The sequence below is a fragment of the Oncorhynchus nerka genome, linkage group LG9b (assembly GCF_034236695.1).
Source record: "Oncorhynchus nerka isolate Pitt River linkage group LG9b, Oner_Uvic_2.0, whole genome shotgun sequence".
NCBI classification, from domain to species: Eukaryota; Metazoa; Chordata; class Actinopteri; order Salmoniformes; family Salmonidae; genus Oncorhynchus; species Oncorhynchus nerka.
In genome coordinates this window covers 50,873,150-50,894,671 of record NC_088424.1, presented here as the reverse complement: position 1 = coordinate 50,894,671, position 21,522 = coordinate 50,873,150, and the positions used below count along the sequence as shown (strand labels likewise).

Below are 21,522 nucleotides of genomic sequence, written 5' to 3'. Positions count from 1 at the left end.
CACATTACTACTACTGCAGTGTCTTTCTGCTGCCCACATTACTACTACTGCAGTGTCTTTCTGCCCACATTACTACTACTGCAGTGTCTTTCTGCCCACATTACTACTGCAGTGTCTTTCTGCCCACATTACTACTACTGCAGTGTCTTTCTGCCTACATTACTACTACTGCAGCAGTGTCTTTCTGCCTACATTACTACTGCAGTGTCTTTCTGCCCACATTACTACTACTGCAGTGTCTTTCTGCCCACATTACTACTACTGCAGTGTCTTTCTGCCTACATTACTACTACTACTACTGCAGTGTCTTTCTGCCTACATTACTACTACTACTGCAGTATCTTTCTGACCACATTACTACTACTACTACTGCAGTGTCTTTCTGCCTACATTACTACTACTACTGCAGTGTCTTTCTGCCTACATTACTACTACTACTGCAGTATCTTTCTGACCACATTACTACTACTACTACTGCAGTATCTTTCTGACCACATTACTACTACTACTGCAGTATCTTTCTGCCTACATTACTACTACTACTGCAGTGTCTTTCTGCCTACATTACTACTACTACTGCAGTGTCTTTCTGCCCACATTACTACTACTACTGCAGTGTCTTTCTGCCTACATTACTACTACTACTGCAGTGTCTTTCTGCCCACATTACTACTACTACTGCAGTGTCTTTCTGCCTACATTACTACTACTGCAGCAGTGTCTTTCTGCCTACATTACTACTACTGCAGCAGTGTCTTTCTGCCTACATTACTACTGCAGTGTCTTTCTGCCCACATTACTACTACTGCAGCAGTGTCTTTCTGCCTACATTACTACTGCAGTGTCTTTCTGCCCACATTACTACTACTGCAGTGTCTTTCTGCCTACATTACTACTACTACTGCAGCAGTGTCTTTCTGCCTACATTACTACTGCAGTGTCTTTCTGCCCACATTACTACTACTGCAGTGTCTTTCTGCCCACATTACTACTACTGCAGTGTCTTTCTGCCCACATTACTACTACTGCAGTGTCTTTCTGCCCACATTACTACTACTGCAGTGTCTTTCTGCCCACATTACTACTACTGCAGTGTCTTTCTGCCCACATTACTACTACTGCAGTGTCTTTCTGCCCACATTACTACTACTGCAGTGTCTTTCTGCCCACATTACTACTACTGCAGTGTCTTTCTGCCCACATTACTACTGCAGTGTCTTTCTGCCCACATTACTACTACTGCAGTGTCTTTCTGCCTACATTACTACTACTGCAGCAGTGTCTTTCTGCCTACATTACTACTGCAGTGTCTTTCTGCCCACATTACTACTACTGCAGTGTCTTTCTGCCCACATTACTACTACTGCAGTGTCTTTCTGCCTACATTACTACTACTACAGCAGTGTCTTTCTGCCTACATTACTACTGCAGTGTCTTTCTGCCCACATTACTACTACTGCAGTGTCTTTCTGCCTACATTACTACTACTACTGCAGCAGTGTCTTTCTGCCTACATTACTACTGCAGTGTCTTTCTGCCCACATTACTACTACTGCAGTGTCTTTCTGCCCACATTACTACTACTGCAGTGTCTTTCTGCCCACATTACTACTACTGCAGTGTCTTTCTGCCCACATTACTACTACTGCAGTGTCTTTCTGCCCACATTACTACTACTGCAGTGTCTTTCTGCCCACATTACTACTACTGCAGTGTCTTTCTGCCCACATTACTACTACTGCAGTGTCTTTCTGCCCACATTACTACTGCAGTGTCTTTCTGCCCACATTACTACTACTGCAGTGTCTTTCTGCCTACATTACTACTACTGCAGCAGTGTCTTTCTGCCTACATTACTACTGCAGTGTCTTTCTGCCCACATTACTACTACTGCAGTGTCTTTCTGCCTACATTACTACTACTGCAGTGTCTTTCTGCCTACATTACTACTACTGCAGCAGTGTCTTTCTGCCTACATTACTACTGCAGTGTCTTTCTGCCCACATTACTACTACTGCAGTGTCTTTCTGCCTACATTACTACTACTACTGCAGCAGTGTCTTTCTGCCTACATTACTACTGCAGTGTCTTTCTGCCCACATTACTACTACTGCAGTGTCTTTCTGCCCACATTACTACTACTGCAGTGTCTTTCTGCCCACATTACTACTACTGCAGTGTCTTTCTGCCCACATTACTACTACTGCAGTGTCTTTCTGCCCACATTACTACTACTGCAGTGTCTTTCTGCCCACATTACTACTACTGCAGTGTCTTTCTGCCCACATTACTACTACTGCAGTGTCTTTCTGCCCACATTACTACTGCAGTGTCTTTCTGCCCACATTACTACTACTGCAGTGTCTTTCTGCCTACATTACTACTACTGCAGCAGTGTCTTTCTGCCTACATTACTACTGCAGTGTCTTTCTGCCCACATTACTACTACTGCAGTGTCTTTCTGCCCACATTACTACTACTGCAGTGTCTTTCTGCCTACATTACTACTACTACTACTGCAGTGTCTTTCTGCCTACATTACTACTACTACTGCAGTATCTTTCTGACCACATTACTACTACTACTACTGCAGTGTCTTTCTGCCTACATTACTACTACTACTGCAGTGTCTTTCTGCCTACATTACTACTACTACTGCAGTATCTTTCTGACCACATTACTACTACTACTGCAGTATCTTTCTGCCTACATTACTACTACTACTGCAGTGTCTTTCTGCCTACATTACTACTACTACTGCAGTGTCTTTCTGCCCACATTACTACTACTACTGCAGTGTCTTTCTGCCCACATTACTACTACTACTGCAGTGTCTTTCTGCCCACAATACTACTACTACTGCAGTGTCTTTCTGCCTACATTACTACTACTGCAGCAGTGTCTTTCTGCCTACATTACTACTACTGCAGCAGTGTCTTTCTGCCTACATTACTACTGCAGTGTCTTTCTGCCCACATTACTACTACTGCAGTGTCTTTCTGCCTACATTACTACTACTGCAGCAGTGTCTTTCTGCCTACATTACTACTGCAGTGTCTTTCTGCCCACATTACTACTACTGCAGTGTCTTTCTGCCTACATTACTACTACTACTGCAGCAGTGTCTTTCTGCCTACATTACTACTGCAGTGTCTTTCTGCCCACATTACTACTACTGCAGTGTCTTTCTGCCCACATTACTACTACTGCAGTGTCTTTCTGCCCACATTACTACTACTGCAGTGTCTTTCTGCCCACATTACTACTACTGCAGTGTCTTTCTGCCCACATTTCTACTACTGCAGTGTCTTTCTGCCCACATTACTACTACTGCAGTGTCTTTCTGCCCACATTACTACTACTGCAGTGTCTTTCTGCCCACATTACTACTACTGCAGTGTCTTTCTGCCCACATTACTACTACTGCAGTGTCTTTCTGCCCACATTACTACTACTGCAGTGTCTTTCTGCCCACATTACTACTGCAGTGTCTTTCTGCCCACATTACTACTACTGCAGTGTCTTTCTGCCTACATTACTACTACTGCAGCAGTGTCTTTCTGCCTACATTACTACTGCAGTGTCTTTCTGCCCACATTACTACTACTGCAGTGTCTTTCTGCCCACATTACTACTACTGCAGTGTCTTTCTGCCCACATTACTACTACTGCAGTGTCTTTCTGCCCACATTACTACTACTGCAGTGTCTTTCTGCCCACATTACTACTACTGCAGTGTCTTTCTGCCCACATTACTACTACTGCAGTGTCTTTCTGCCCACATTACTACTACTACTACTGCAGTATCTTTCTGCCTACATTACTACTACTACTGCAGTGTCTTTCTGCCTACATTACTACTACTACTGCAGTATCTTTCTGCCTACATTACTACTGCAGTATCTTTCTGCCCACATTACTACTGCAGTATCTTTCTGCCCACATTACTACTACTACTGCAGTGTCTTTCTGCCCACATTACTATACTGCAGTGTCTTTCTGCCCACATTACTACTACTACTGCAGTGTCTTTCTGCCTACATTACTACTACTGCAGTGTCTTTCTGCCCACATTACTACTACAGTGTATTTCTGTCCACATTACTACTACTACTGCAGTATTTCTGCCTACATTACTACTGCAGTATCTTTCTGCCTACATTACTACTACTGCAGTATCTTTCTGCCTACATTACTACTACTGCAGTGTCTTTCTGCCCACATTACTACTACTACTGCAGTATCTTTCTGCCCACATTACTACTACTACTGCAGTGTCTTTCTGGGGACATTACTACTACTGCAGTATCTTTCTGCCCACATTACTACTACTACTGCAGTGTCTTTCTGCCTACATTGCTACTACTGCAGTGTCTTTCTGCCCACATTGCTACTACTGCAGTGTCTTTCTGCCTACATTACTATTACTGCAGTGTCTTTCTGCCTACATTACTACTACTGCAGTAGCCTACATTACTACTACTGCAGTATCTTTCTGCCTACATTACTACTGCAGTATCTTTCAGCCCACATTACTACTACTGCAGTATCTTTCTGCCTACATTACTACTGCAGTATCTTTCTGCCTACATTACTACTGCAGTATATTTCTGCCTACATTACTACTGCAGTATCATTCTGCCTACATTACTACTACTGCAGTATCATTCTGCCTACATTACTACTACTGCAGTATCATTCTGCCTACATTACTACTACAGTATCATTCTGCCTACATTACTACTACTGCAGTATCATTCTGCCTACATTACTACTACTGCAGTATCTTTCTGCCCACATTACTACTACTGCAGTGTCTTTCTGCCCACATTACTATACTGCAGTATCTTTCTGCCCACATTACTATACTGCAGTATCTTTCTGCCCACATTACTATACTGCAGTATCTTTCTGCCTACATTACTACTGCAGTATATTTCTGCCTACATTACTACTGCAGTGTCTTTCTGCCTACATTACTACTGCAGTATCTTTCTGCCTACATTACTACTGCAGTGTCTTTCTGCCTACATTACTACTGCAGTGTCTTTCTGCCTACATTACTACTGCAGTGTCTTTCTGCCTACATTACTACTGCAGTATCTTTCTGCCTACATTACTACTGCAGTATCTTTCTGCCTACATTACTACTGCAGTATCTTTCTGCCTACATTACTACTGCACTGTCCCCAGAGAGATATTCTATGTGCTACATAGTAAATACTTTTCAGATGGTTGGAGGAGATTCCTGGCCAGACACAGTTGTTCCTGGGTGGACTGGAGGACATCTTGGTGAAGGAGTGTCCTTCCATGGGGACTGGGGTCTGGGGTCGGGTGCTGCTGGAGACCACCTCGGGGAATGAGTCTGGAGCGAAGGAGAGAGGAAGAGACTAGGGATGTTAAAAGGTTAACCGTTAAAAAACGGCTAGCTGCCGGTCCAGCTGATCGGACTACAAGGACATTTAGCCTAGTGGTTAGAGGGGAGGGGCGGCAGGTAGCCTAGTGGTTAGAGGGGAGGGGCGGCAGGTAGCCTAGTGGTTAGAGGGGAGGGGCGGCAGGTAGCCTAGTGGTTAGAGGGGAGGGGCGGCAGGTAGCCTAGTGGTTAGAGGGGAGGGGCGGCAGGTAGCCAGTGGTTAGAGGGGAGGGGCGGCAGGTAGCCTAGTGGTTAGAGGGGAGGGGCGGCAGGTAGACTAGTGGTTAGAGGGGAGGGGCGGCAGGTAGCCTAGTGGTTAGAGGGGAGGGGCGCCAGGTAGCCTAGTGGTTAGAGGGGAGGGGCGGCAGGTAGCCTAGTGGTTAGAGGGGAGGGGCGGCAGGTAGCCTAGTGGTTAGAGGGGAGGGGCGGCAGGTAGCCTAGTGGTTAGAGGGGAGGGGCGGCAGGTAGCCTAGTGGTTAGAGGGGAGGGGCGGCAGGTAGCCTAGTGGTTAGAGCGTTGGGCCAGTAACCAACAGTATTATGGTCTGCTTCATAACAGGAGTTAGGTGTTCTACCATGCAGACAGACTAGTTATTGTTACATGTTTTAATGAAGCTCCTAATGAAAAACGTTCTTCCCTGTATACATGCATAGTATTTTCACAATGTTGAGGTACAGACAGGCTCAGCGGGCTAACACAATGAGGTACAGACAGGCTCAGCGGGCTAACACAATGTTGAGGCACACAGACAGGCTCAGCGGGCTAACACAATGAGGTACAGACAGGCTCAGCGGGCTAACACAATGTTGAGGCACACAGACAGGCTCAGCGGGATAAAACAATGAGGTACAGACAGGCTCAGCGGGCTAACACAATGAGGTACATACAGGCTCAGCGGGCTAACACAATGAGGTACATACAGGCTCAGCGGGCTAACACAATGAGGTACAGACAGGCTCAGCGGGCTAACACAATGAGGTACAGACAGGCTCAGCGGGCTAACACAATGAGGTACAGACAGGCTCAGCGGGCTAACACAATGTTGAGGCACACAGACAGGCTCAGCGGGCTAACACAATGAGGTACAGACAGGCTCAGCGGGCTAACACAATGAGGTACATACAGGCTCAGCGGGCTAACACAATGAGGTACAGACAAGCTCAGCGGGCTAACACAATGAGGTACAGACAGGCTCAGCGGGCTAACACAATGTTGAGGCACACAGACAGGCTCAGCGGGCTAACACAATGAGGCACACTGACAGGCTCAGCGGGCTAACACAATGAGGCACACAGACAGGCTCAGCGGGCTAACACAATGAGGCACAGCGGGCTAACACGAGGTACAGACAGGCTCAGCGGGCTAACACAATGAGGTACAGACAGGCTCAGCGGGCTAACACAATGAGGTACAGACAGGCTCAGCGGGCTAACACAATGAGGTGCGGGCTAACACAATGAGGTACAGACAGGCTCAGCGGGCTAACAATGAGGTACAGACAGGCTCAGCGGGCTAACACAATGAGGTACAGACAGGCTCAGCGGGCTAACACAATGTTGAGGCACACAGACAGGCTCAGCAGGCTAACACAATGAGGTACAGACAGGCTCAGCGGGCTAACACAATGTTGAGGCACACAGACAGGCTCAGCAGGCTAACACAATGAGGTACAGACAGGCTCAGCGGGCTAACACAATGAGGTACAGACAGGCTCAGCGGGCTAACACAATGTTGAGGCACACAGACAGGCTCAGCAGAATAACACAATGAGGTACAGACAGGCTCAGCGGGCTAACACAATGTTGAGGCACACAGACAGGCTCAGCAGGCTAACACAATGAGGTACAGACAGGCTCAGCGGGCTAACACAATGAGGTACAGACAGGCTCAGCGGGCTAACATAATGTTGAGGCACACAGACAGGCTCAGCGGGCTAACACAATGAGGTACAGACAGGCTCAGCAGGCTAACACAATGAGGTACAGACAGGCTCAGCGGGCTAACACAATGTTGAGGCACACAGACAGGCTCAGCGGGCTAACACAATGAGGTACAGACAGGCTCAGCGGGCTAACACAATGAGGTACAGACAGGCTCAGCGGGCTAACACAATGAGGCACACAGACAGGCTCAGCGGGCTAACACAATGAGGCACACAGACAGGCTCAGCGGGCTAACACAATGAGGTACAGACAGGCTCAGCGGGCTAACACAATGAGGTACAGACAGTCTCAGCGGGCTAACACAATGAGGTACAGACAGGCTCAGCGGGCTAACACAATGAGGTACAGACAGGCTCAGCGGGCTAACACAATGTTGAGGTACAGACAGGCTCAGCGGGGTAACACAATGAGGTACAGACAGGCTCAGCGGGGTAACACAATGAGGTACAGACAGGCTCAGCGGGCTAACACAATGAGGTACAGACAGTCTCAGCGGGCTAACACAATGAGGTACAGACAGGCTCAGCGGGGTAACACAATGAGGTACAGACAGGCTCAGCGGGCTAACACAATGAGGTACAGACAGGCTCAGCGGGCTAACACAATGTTGAGGCAAGCTAGACTGCCGTGATGGTTTGAACCTACTTGATTCATCCATCCAGCTGTTAAATAAAGGTGTACCTACCAGCCATGCTTCCCTGTATCTGGACCTTGATGGCTCCCTGGTTACTGATGGTGGGCACGGCCTCGGAAGTGGTATCCACGTCTTTATACAGGTCTCCCCCTGACAACCCTGCGCCCCCTGACCCCCGATAGAGGTTGTTGATCAGGTTCTTCTCCTTCTGCCACTCCCTATTGGTCTGACGCGAGGAGTGGGAGGAGTCAGGTACATCAGGGATCAGCATCTCTGCCTCGTTAGACACCTCCCCCGACGGCGCCGCCGCCGACCGACCATCCCCGCTCCCGCCTTTGTTGTCCGCCCGCTCGCTGCTGCCGCAAGACTCGCACGACTGGAAGTCTCCGTCGGATTGGCTGCGGCTGTCGTCCTCGGGGCAGTCGTCCATGGCGATGGCGTGCGAGTGTTGGTCGTTGTCGGGGGGCTCGGCCAGTGGCTCCTTCAGCTCCTCGTGGAGCTGGTCCATCAGACAGCGCAGGAACTCCTGAGAGTCCTGAAGTAGATCATATATAGTTAGTATACACTGTCCTACACATACACAATGGACAAAACATTAGGAACACCTGAGAGTCCTGAAGTAGACATAGGTCATAGTTAGTATACACTGTCCTACACATACACACTGGACAAAACATTAGGAACACCTGAGAGTCCTGAAGTAGACATAGGTCATATATAGTTAGTATACACTGTCCTACACATACACACTGGACAAAACATTAGGAACTCCTGAGAGTCCTGAAGTAGATCATATATAGTTAGTATATACTGTCCTACACATACACACTGGACAAAACATTAGGAACACCTGAGAGTCCTGAAGTAGATCATATATAGTTAGTATATACTGTCCTACACATACACACTGGACAAAACATTAGGAACACCTGAGAGTCCTGAAGTAGACATAGATCATATATAGTTAGTATATACTGTCCTACACATACACACTGGACAAAACATTAGGAACACCTGAGAGTCCTGAAGTAGACATAGATCATATATAGTTAGTATATACTGTTTATAGTATAGTATGGATCTAGTCCTAATGGAAACAGGTTTATAGTATAGTATGGATCTAGTCCTAATGGAAACAGGTTTATAGTATAGTATGGATCTAGTCCTAATGGAAACAGGTTTATAGTATAGTATGGATCTAGTCCTAATGGAAACAGGTTTATAGTATAGTATGGATCTAGTCCTAATGGAAACAGATATTAAAGCAACAAATATTTTCTGAAGGCACTGTATCTTAGACATATATGGTTATATTCCTCGTGGAGCTGATCCATCACACAGCACAAGAACCTCAGAGTCCGAATGTAAACATATGCAAAATGTTAAGTGTTGGTTCCATGTTTCATGAGCTGAAATAAAAGATCCCAGAAATGTTCCATATGCACAAAAAGCTTATTTCTCTCAAATGTTGTGCACAAATTTACTTTACATTCCTCCTTTGCCAAGATAATCCATCCACCTGACATGTCAACAAGCTGATTAAACATGATCATTACACAGGTGCACCTTGTCCAGGGGACAATAAAAGACCACTAAAATGTGTAGTTTTGTCACACAGCACAATGCCACAGATGCCTCAAATTGAACGAGTGTGTAATTGGTATGCTAACTGCAGGAATGTCCACCAGAGCTGTTGCCAGAGAATTTAATGTTAATTTCTCTACCATAAGCCACCTCCAACACTGTTTTAGTGAATTTGGCAGTACATCCAACCGGCTTCACTTGCGTCGTGTGGACGAGCGGTTTGCAGATATCAACGTCGTGAACAGAGTGCCCCATGGTGGCGGTGGGGTTATGGTATGGGCAGACAAACTACGGAAAACGAACAATGGCATTTTATTGATGGCACTTTGAATGCACAGAGATACCGTGATGAGACCCTGAGGCCCATCGCTGTGCCATTCATCCACAGCCACCACCTCACGTTTCAGCATGATAATACAGGGCCCCATGTCACAAGGATCTGGACACAATTCCTGGAAGCTGAACATGTCCCAGTTCTTCCATGGCCTGCATACCAGACATGTCACCCATTGAGCATGTTTGGGATGCTCTGGATCGACATGTACGACAGCGTGTTCCAGTTCCCGCCAATATCCAGCAGCATCACACAGCCATTGAAGAATGGAACAACATTCCACAGGCCACAATCAACAGCCTGATCAACTCAATGCAAAGGAGATGCATCGTACTGCACGAGGCAAGCAGCTAACGTTAGCTTGATAGCTAACAAAGTTAATCCCTGATTAGTTTTCCAATGGAGCTCTTTGTCTGGAGAGGTACATAGTTCTAGAGCTGTAGGAGCTGTATCTACTACACTTTGTCTGGAGAGGTACAGAGCTGTATCTACTACACTTTGTCTGGAGAGGTACAGAGCTGTAGGAGCTGTATCTACTACACTTTGTCTGGAGAGGTACAGAGCTGTAGGAGCTGTATCTACTACACTTTGTCTGGAGAGGTACAGAGCTGTAGGAGCTGTATCTACTACACTTTGTCTGGAGAGGTACAGAGCTGTATCTACTACACTTTGTCTGGAGAGGGACAGAGCTGTATCTACTACACTTTGTCTGGAGAGGTACAGAGCTGTAGGAGCTGTATCTACTACACTTTGTCTGGAGAGGTACAGAGCTGTATCTACTACACTTTGTCTGGAGAGGTACAGAGCTGTATCTACTACACTTTGTCTGGAGAGGTACAGAGCTGTAGGAGCTGTATCTACTACACTTTGTCTGGAGAGGTACAGAGCTGTATCTACTACACTTTGTCTGGAGAGGTACAGAGCTGTATCTACTACACTTTGTCTGGAGAGGTACAGAGCTGTAGGAGCTGTATCTACTACACTTTGTCTGGAGAGGTACAGAGCTGTATCTACTACACTTTGTCTGGAGAGGTACAGAGCTGTAGGAGCTGTATCTACTACACTTTGTCTGGAGAGGGACAGAGCTGTATCTACTACACTTTGTCTGGAGAGGTACAGAGCTGTAGGAGCTGTATCTACTACACTTTGTCTGGAGAGGTACAGAGCTGTATCTACTACACTTTGTCTGGAGAGGTACAGAGCTGTATCTACTACACTTTGTCTGGAGAGGTACAGAGCTGTATCTACTACACTTTGTCTGGAGAGGTACAGAGCTGTATCTACTACACTTTGTCTGGAGAGGTACAGAGCTGTATCTACTACACTTTGTCTGGAGAGGTACAGAGCTGTATCTACTACACTTTGTCTGGAGAGGTACAGAGCTGTATCTACTACACTTTGTCTGGAGAGGTACAGAGCTGTATCTACTACACTTTGTCTGGAGAGGTACAGAGCTGTATCTACTACACTTTGTCTGGAGAGGTACAGAGCTGTATCTACTACACTTTGTCTGGAGAGGGACAGAGCTGTATCTACTACACTTTGTCTGGAGAGGTACAGAGCTGTATCTACTACACTTTGTCTGGAGAAGTACAGAGCTGTATCTACTACACTTTGTCTGGAGAGGGACAGAGCTGTATCTACTACACTTTGTCTGGAGAGGTACAGAGCTGTAGGAGCTGTATCTACTACACTTTGTCTGGAGAGGTACAGAGCTGTATCTACTACACTTTGTCTGGAGAGGGACAGAGCTGTATCTACTACACTTTGTCTGGAGAGGTACAGAGCTGTAGGAGCTGTATCTACTACACTTTGTCTGGAGAGGTACAGAGCTGTATCTACTACACTTTGTCTGGAGAGGGACAGAGCTGTATCTACTACACTTTGTCTGGAGAGGTACATGGTTCTAGAGCTGTAGGAGCTGTATCTACTACACTTTCGGGACACACCGGATCACTCAGAGGTCCAATGCGGTAATTGTTTATAGGCTTGAGGTTTGCTTCCTTGATCAGGCAGGTCGCCAGCCTACGTAAGAAACTGGGGAAAACACAGGGTGGAATGTGTCCATTTCTACACCGGGGGCTTGACGGAGTTCTCGCATGTTGGATGCATCTCCGTCTTGTCGTTAGTTGTTAACCGACTGTGTTACCCGGTGTTCGTTCACCAGAGGAGCCATCTCCTGCCTCTTCTCCCCCATCTGATAGGAGAGTCGAAGGAGCACGGCAATCAATGACTGTCACGAGCCTTGGAAGCCGAAGACAGCAGCCTGCCGCAAAGAAGCCTTCAGTCCCAACAAGAGGCCCGGGACGGATATAAACAACGAATAGTTGCGCCGCCCTGGAGCTTTATCGATGGGGTACCTGTGTGTCTACTCCTTCCCCTACGATATCCAAGTTGACAACCTTCCGTCTCTGCTCTGGATGGAGTGGAGCTTCTCCATCTGTTGGAGGCACCATCCTGTGATGCATGGGAGAGGGGCTTCTCCATCTGTTGGAGGCACCATCCTGTGATGCATGGGAGTGGGGCTTCTCCATCTGTCGGAGGCACCATCCTGTGAAGCATGGGAGTGGGGCTTCTCCATCTGTCGGAGGCACCATCCTGTGAAGCATGGGAGGGGCTTCTCCATCTGTTGGAGGCACCATCCTGTGATGCATGGGAGTGGGGCTTCTCCATCTGTTGGAGGCACCATCCTGTGATGCATGGGAGTGGGGCTTCTCCATCTGTTGGAGGCACCATCCTGTGATGCATGGGAGTGGGGCTTCTCCATCTGTTGGAGTCACCATCCTGTGATGCATGGGATTGGGGCTTCTCCATCTGTTGGAGGCACCATCCTGTGTAGCATGGGAGCGGGTGGATGTTTTCGTCCTTCTCGCCAGCCGTGCTTTTGGGCAGCTCCATGGTAAGAAATGTGACTTTTCCTGGTGCAAAAACAGAGTGCCACCCCACCAGTGCTGGAGTAAATGACTAAGCTGCTCCTGAATGTACAACACCAGGACATGGACATTGATTCTGTCCTAGTCCATGTGGGTTTTAATGACATTATTAAGGGCAGCTCTGAACAGTTGAAACTGGATTTCAAAGAGCCGACTGACTCTCCGCTAGACACTAACAAAAGTCCCATCATATCTGGCCCTGTATCTCTGAATAGTGTCATTGAATACTTTAGCAGGATGCTCTCTTTTCACAACTGGCTACGTGATTATTGCAGCTCAATGGGTTTAACTTTTGTTGACAATTTCGATACCTTTTTGGGTTGGGATGAGTTGGACCGCAGAGTGAAGGAAAAGCAGCCAACAACAAGTGCTCAGCATATGTGGGACCTCCTTCAAGACTGTTGGAAAAGGATTCCTCATGAAGCTGGTTGAGAGAATGCCAAGAGTGTGCAAAGCTCATCATCAAGGGTGGCTAAATATAAAATATTTTGATTTGTTTAACACTTTTAGTTACTACATGATTCCATATGTGTTATTTCATAGTTTTGATCTCTTCACTACTATTCTACAATGTAGAAAATAGTACAAATAAAGAAAAACCCTTGAATGAGTAGCTGTGTCCAAACTTTTGACTGGTACTGTACACAACGAGTAACGAGAACTAGGTTCCAGTACCAAGTTGATGTGCAGGTATACGATGTAAACATTTTGTGCAAAAAGGGTTAATGCAGACAGTTAAATAGTTAACCAAATATCTACCCAGAGTAATTATTTAGCAGTCTTATGGCCTGGGGGTAGAAGCTGTTCGGGGTCCTGTTGGTTCCAGACTTGGTGCATCGGTACCACTTGCCGTGTGGTAGCAGAGAGAACAGTCTATGACTAGGGTGGCTGGAGTGTGAACATTTTTAGGGCGTTCCTCTGACACCGCCTGGTATAGAGGTTCTGGATGGCAGAGAGTTCTGGCCCAGTGATGTACTGGGCCGTACGCACTACCCTCTGTAGCACCTTGCGGGCGGAGGCCAAGCAGTTGCCATACCAGGTGGTGATGCAGCCAGTCAAGATGCTCTCGATGGTGCAGCTGTAGAACTTTGAGGATCTGAGGACCCATGCCAAATCTTTTCAGCTGTCTGAGGGGAATAGGTGTTGTCATGCCCTCTTCACAACTGTTGGTGTGTTTGGACCATGATTGGACACCAAGGAATTGAAGCTCTCAGCCCAATCCACTATAGCTCCTTCGATATGAATGGGGTCGTGTTCTGCCCTCTGTTTCCTGTAGTCCGCAATCGGCTCCATTGTCTTGCTGGCGTTGAGGGAGAGGTCATTGTCCTGGCACCACACTGCCAGGTCTCTGACCTCCTCCCTATAGGCTGTCTCATCGTTGTCGGTGATCAGGCCAACCCCTGTTGTGTCGTCAACAAACTTAATAACGGTGCTGGAGTCGTGCGGAGCCACGCCGTTGTCAGTGAACAGGGAGTATAGGAGGGGACGAAGCACACACACCTTTGAGGGGCCCCCAGGGTTGAGGGTCAGCGTGGTGGAGTAGTTGTTGCCTACCGTCACCACACGGGGGGGCGGCTCTTCAGGAAGTCCAGGATCCAGTTGTGAAGGTGGTGTTCAGTCCCAGGGGTCCTTAGCTTAGTGATATACTTGGGAGGGGATAACGGTGAAGCTGTAACCAATGAAAAGCATTCTTAAGTAGGTGTTCCTTTTGTCCAAGTGGGAAAAGGGTGGTGTGGACTCGGAGTTCCTTCATCGGTATTGCTCATTTCCAGCTGGCCTTGTAGTGCAGAGAAGAACAGTGCTGCATAACAATTGAATATTCTCTGAGGAACGTGCTTATAAAAAAAATGGTGGCTTGAGGAAAGAGACATGAAAGGACCTATTCTTCAACAGCAGTTTACTTTAACAGCGCTAGAGAAGACACCTGCCCGTTGGGAGTATTAACAGCCCTAGAGAACACACCTGCCCGTTGGGAGTACGAACAGCCCTAGAGAAGACACCTGCCCGTTGGGAGTATTAACAGCCCTAGAGAACACACCTGCCCGTTGGGAGTACGAACAGCCCTAGAGAAGACACTTGCCCGTTGGGAGTACGAACAGCCCTAGAGAAGACACCTGCCCGTTGGGAGTACGAACAGCCCTAGAGAAGACACCTGCCCATTGGGAGTACTAACAGCCCTAGAGAAGACACCTGCCCGTTGGGAGTATTAACAGCCCTAGAGAAGAAACCTGCCCGTTGGGAGTATTAACAGCCCTAGAGAAGACACCTGCCCGTTGGGAGTATTAATAGCCCTAGAGAAGACACCTGCCCGTTGGGAGTATTAACAGCCCTAGAGAAGACACCTGCCCGTTGGGAGTATTAACAGCCCTAGAGAAGACACCTGCCCGTTGGGAGTATTAACAGCCCTAGAGAAGACACCTGCCCGTTGGGAGTATTAACAGCCCTAGAGAAGACACCTGCCCGTTGGGAGTATTAACAGCCCTAGAGAAGACACCTGCCCGTTGGGAGTATTAACAGCCCTAGAGAAGACACCTGCCCGTTGGGAGTATTAACAGCCCTAGAGAAGACACCTGCCCGTTGGGAGTATTAACAGCCCTAGAGAAGACACCTGCCCGTTGGGAGTATTAACAGCCCTAGAGAAGACACCTGCCCGTTGGGAGTATTAACAGCCCTAGAGAAGACACCTGCCCGTTGGGAGTATTAATAGCCCTAGAGAAGACACCTGCCCGTTGGGAGTATTAACAGCCCTAGAGAAGACACCTGCCCGTTGGGAGTATTAATAGCCCTAGAGAAGACACCTGCCCGTTGGGAGTATTAACAGCCCTAGAGAACACACCTACCCGTTGGGAGTACGAACAGCCCTAGAGAACACACCTGCCCGTTGGGAGTATTAACAGCCCTAGAGAAGACACCTACCTGTTGGGAGTATCCTCTGAACATGGGGTTAACAGCCTTGATCCCCTGGAACAGATTGGTAGGGATCACATAGGATGGCCTAAAGAGACAGAACAGGGTTAGGACAGCCTACAACACCACAGAACAGGGTTAGTACGGCCTACAACACCACAGAACAGGGTTAGTACGGCCTACAACACCACAGAACAGGGTTAGTACGGCCTACAACACACCACAGAACAAGGTTAGTACGGCCTACAACACACCACAGAACAGGGTTAGGACGGCCTACAACACCACAGAACAAGGTTAGTACGGCCTACAACACCACAGAACAGGGTTAGGACGGCCTACCACACCACAGAACAGGGTTAGTACGGCCTACAGAGACCAGAACCAGGTTAGGACGGCCTACAGAGACCAGAACCAGGTTAGGACGGCCTACAGAGACCAGAACCAGGTTAGGACGGCCTACAGAGACCAGAACCAGGTTAGGACGGCCTACAGAGACCAGAACCAGGTTAGGACGGCCTACAACACCACAGAACAGGGTTAGGACGGCCTACAGAGACCAGAACAAGGTTAGGACGGCCTACAACACCACAGAACAAGGTTAGGACGGCCTACAACACCACAGAACAGGGTTAGGACGGCCTACAACACCACAGAACAAGGTTAGGACGGCCTACAGAGACCAGAACAAGGTTAGGACGGCCTACAACACCACAGAACAGGGTTAGGACGGCCTACAACACCACAGAACAAGGTTAGGACGGCCTACAGAGACCAGAACAAGGTTAGGACGGCCTACAACACCACAGAACAACAACACCACAGAACAGGGTTAGGACGGCCTACAACACCACAGAACAGGGTTAGGACGGCCTACAACACCACAGAACAGGGTTAGGACGGCCTACAACACCACAGAACAAGGTTAGGACGGCCTACAGAGACCAGAACAAGGTTAGGACGGCCTACAACACCACAGAACAAGGTTAGGACGGCCTACAACACCACAGAACACCACAGAACAGAACAAGGTTAGGACGGCCTACAACACCACAGAACAGGGTTAGGACGGCCTACAACACCACAGAACAGGGTTAGTTAGGACGGCCTACAACACCACAGAACAGGGTTAGGACGGCCTACAACACCACAGAACAGGGTTTAGGACGGCCTACAACACACAGAACAGGGTTAGGACGGCCTACAACACCACAGAACAGGGTTAGGACGGCCAGAACAGGGTTAGGACGGCCTACAACACCACAGAACAGGGTTAGGACGGCCTACAACACCACAGAACAGGGTTAGGACGGCCTACAACACCACAGAACAGGGTTAGGACGGCCTACAACACCACAGAACAGGGTTAGGACGGCCTACAACACCACAGAACAAGGTTAGGACGGCCTACAACACCACAGAACAGGGTTAGGACGGCCTACAACACCACAGAACAGGGTTAGGACGGCCTACAACACCACAGAACAGGGTTAGTACGGCCTACAACACCACAGAACAGGGTTAGTACGGCCTACAACACCACAGAACAGGGTTAGGACGGCCTACAACACCACAGAACAAGGTTAGGACGGCCTACAACACCACAGAACAGGGTTAGTACGGCCTACAACACCACAGAACAGGGTTAGGACGGCCTACAACACCACAGAACAGGGTTAGTACGGCCTACAACACCACAGAACAGGGTTAGTACGGCCTACAACACCACAGAACAGGGTTAGTACGGCCTACAACACCACAGAACAGGGTTAGTACGGCCTACAACACCACAGAACAGGGTTAGGACGGCCTACAACACCACAGAACAGGGTTAGGACGGCCTACAACACCACAGAACAGGGTTAGGACGGCCTACAACACCACAGAACAGGGTTAGTACGGCCTACAACACCACAGAACAGGGTTAGGACAGCCTACAACACCACAGAACAGGGTTAGGACGGCCTACAACACCACAGAACAGGGTTAGTACGGCCTACAACACCACAGAACAAGGTTAGGACGGCCTACAGAGACCACTATAGGCTACCCGCTCATTGATGAGGCCTACAGAGACCACTATAGGCTACCCGCTCATTGATGAGGCCTACAGAGACCACTATAGGCTACCCGCTCATTGATGAGGCCTACAGAGACCACTATAGGCTACCCGCTCATTGATGAGGCCTACAGAGACCACTATAGGCTACCGGCTCATTGATGAGGCCTACAGAGACCACTATAGGCTACCGGCTCATTGATGAGGCCTACAGAGACCACTATAGGCTACCCGCTCATTGATGAGGCCTACAGAGCGGAGCGGAAATGGAGGAAAACTCGCCTCCCTGCGGACCTGACATCCTTTCACTCCCTCCTCTCTACATTTTCCTCTTCTCTCTCTGCTGCTAAAGCCACTTTCTACCACTCTAAATTCCAAGCATCTGCCTCTAACCCTAGGAAGCTCTTTGCAACCTTCTCCTCCCTCCTGAATTCTCCTCCCCCTCCCCCCCTCCTCCCTCTCTGCAGATGACTTCGTCAACCATTTTGAAAAGAAGGTCGACGACATCCGATCCTCGTTTGCTAAGTCAAACGACACCGCTGGTTCTGCTCACACTGCCCTACCCTGTGCTCTGACCTCTTTCTCCCCTCTCTCTCCAGATGAAATCTCGCGTCTTGTGACGGCCGGCCGCCCAACAACCTGCCCGCTTGACCCTATCCCCTCCTCTCTTCTCCAGACCATTTCCGGAGACCTTCTCCCTTACCTCACCTCGCTCATCAACTCATCCCTGACCGCTGGCTACGTCCCTTCCGTCTTCAAGAGAGCGAGAGTTGCACCCCTTCTGAAAAAACCTACACTCGATCCCTCCGATGTCAACAACTACAGACCAGTATCCCTTTCTTTTCTCTCCAAAACTCTTGAACGTGCCGTCCTTGGCCAGCTCTCCCGCTATCTCTCTCAGAATGACCTTCTTGATCCAAATCAGTCAGGTTTCAAGACTAGTCATTCAACTGAGACTGCTCTTCTCTGTATCACGGAGGCGCTCCGCACTGCTAAAGCTAACTCTCTCCTCTGCTCTCATCCTTCTAGACCTATCGGCTGCCTTCGATACTGTGAACCATCAGATCCTCCTCTCCACCCTCTCCGAGTTGGGCATCTCCGGCGCGGCCCACGCTTGGATTGCGTCCTACCTGACAGGTCGCTCCTACCAGGTGGCGTGGCGAGAATCCGTCTCCACACCACGCGCTCTCACCACTGGTGTCCCCCAGGGCTCTGTTCTAGGCCCTCTCCTATTCTCGCTATACACCAAGTCACTTGGCTCTGTCATAACCTCACATGGTCTCTCCTATCATTGCTATGCAGACAACACACAATTAATCTTCTCCTTTCCCCCTTCTGATGACCAGGTGGCGAATCGCATCTCTGCATGTCTGGCAGACATATCAGTGTGGATGACGGATAACCACCTCAAGCTGAACCTCGGCAAGACGGAGCTGCTCTTCCTCCCGGGGAAAGACTGCCCGTTCCATGATCTCGCCATCACGGTTGACAACTCCATTGTGTCCTCCTCCCAGAGCGCTAAGAACCTTGGCGTGATCCTGGACAACACCCTGTCGTTCTCAACTAACATCAAGGCGGTGGCCCGTTCCTGTAGGTTCATGCTCTACAACATCCGCAGAGTACGACCCTGCCTCACACAGGAAGCGGCGCAGGTCCTAATCCAGGCACTTGTCATCTCCCGTCTGGATTACTGCAACTCGCTGTTGGCTGGGCTCCCTGCCTGTGCCATTAAACCCCTACAACTCATCCAGAACGCCGCAGCCCGTCTGGTGTTCAACCTTCCCAAGTTCTCTCACGTCACCCCGCTCCTCCGCTCTCTCCACTGGCTTCCAGTTGAAGCTCGCATCCGCTACAAGACCACGGTGCTTGCCTACGGAGCTGTGAGGGGAACGGCACCTCAGTACCTCCAGGCTCTGATCAGGCCCTACACCCAAACAAGGGCACTGCGTTCATCCACCTCTGGCCTGCTCGCCTCCCTACCACTGTGGAAGTACAGTTCCCGCTCAGCCCAGTCAAAACTGTTCGCTGCTCTGGCCCCCCAATGGTGGAACAAACTCCCTCACGACGCCAGGACAGCGGAGTCAATCACCACCTTCCGGAGACACCTGAAACCCCACCTCTTTAAGGAATACCTAGGAATACCCCCCCTTAAAAGATTTAGATGCACTACTGTTCCACTGGATGTGATAAGGTGAATGCACCAATTTGTAAGTCGCTCTGGATAAGAGCGTCTGCTAAATGACTTAAATGTAAATGTACAGAGACCACTATAGGCTACCCGCTCATTGATGAGGCCTACAGAGACCACTATAGGCTACCCGCTCATTGATGAGGCCTGCAGAGACCACTATAGGCTACCCGCTCATTGATGAGGCCTACAGAGACCACTATAGGCTACCCGCTCATTGATGAGGCCTACAGAGACCACTATAGGCTACGGTCTGAATGGACAACACCCAGGTAAAGACGACTCAGAGGACAGATGTGTACCTGTTCTTGTGCCAGAGGTCTGACACCAGTTTCTGGTAGCTCTTACTCAGAGCAGGCTTCTTGTCTGTCCTCACCAAACCTCCACACTCCACAAAGAACTGGGTTAGAGGAGGACTGGAGAGAGAGAGAAGAACTGGGTTAGAGGAGGACTGGAGAGAGAGAGAAGAACTGGGTTAGAGGAGGAGAGAGAGAGAAGAACTGGGTTAGAGGAAATCTGGAGAATAGTCATACATCTTAATACATGTTTTTTTTCTGGGGTCTTTGTTGATTTCTTTTGATTTTCCCATGATGTCAAGCAAAGAGGCATTGAGTTTGAAGGTAGGCCTTGAAATACATCCACAGGTACACCTCCAATTGACTCAAATGATGTCAATTAGCCTATCAGAAGCTTCTAAAGCCATGACATCATTTTCTGTAATTTTCCAAGCTGTTTAAAGGCACAGTCAATTTAGTGTATGTAAACTTCTGACCCACTGGAATTGTGATTCAGTGAATTAAAAGTGAAATAATCTGTCTGTAAACAATTGTTGGAAAAATGACTTGTGTCATGCACAAAGTAGATGTCCTAACCGACTTGCCGAAACTATAGTTTGTTAACAAGACATGTGTGGAGAGGTTGAAAAACGAGTTTAAATGACTCCAACCTAAGTGTGTAATCTTCCGACTTCAACTGTCTGTCTGTATGTATGTACGCATGTATGTATGCATGTATAATAAAAATGTATTCAATTATTTTTCCCCCCCTCATCAATCTACACACAATACCCCATAATGACAAAGCAAACAGGTTTAAAAATAAATAAAACTGAAATATCACATTTCCATAAGTATTCAGACCCTGTACCCAGTACTTTGTTGAAGTGTCTTCGGCAGCGATTACAGCCTTGAGTCTTCTTTGGTATGACGCCACATAATTGGCAAACCTGTATTTGGGGACACCTGCAGAACCTCTCAAGCTCTGCGTTGTCTTGGCTGGGGTTTTTTTTAGGATCATTGTCCTGTTGGAAGGTGAACCTTCGCCCCAGTCTGAGGTCCTGAGCGATCTGGAGCAGGTTTTCATCAAGGATCTCTGTACTATGCTCCGTTCATCTTTCCCCTGACTGGTCTCCCTGCCTCTGAAAAACATACCCACAGCATGATGCTGCCACCACCATGCTTCACCGTAGAGATGGTGCCAGGTTTCCTCCAGATGTGACGCTTAGCATTCAGGCCTAAGAGTTCAATC

At 48.5% G+C, this 21,522-nt stretch overlaps 1 protein-coding gene across 1 annotated transcript in view; it reads right to left on the bottom strand.

Annotated features, from left to right (window-relative positions):
- The window catches only part of usp33 (ubiquitin specific peptidase 33), a 121,128-nt gene that overhangs the window by 60,635 nt on the left and 38,971 nt on the right, over positions 1 to 21,522 (bottom strand). The window contains exons 8-11 of the mRNA XM_065013829.1: positions 20,298 to 20,411; positions 15,758 to 15,836; positions 8,042 to 8,525; positions 5,225 to 5,365 (exon numbers count right to left, since the gene is read on the bottom strand). Of these exons, the coding sequence (XP_064869901.1) occupies positions 5,225 to 5,365; positions 8,042 to 8,525; positions 15,758 to 15,836; positions 20,298 to 20,411 (818 nt within the window). The remainder of the gene's footprint in view (positions 1 to 5,224; positions 5,366 to 8,041; positions 8,526 to 15,757; positions 15,837 to 20,297; positions 20,412 to 21,522) is intronic.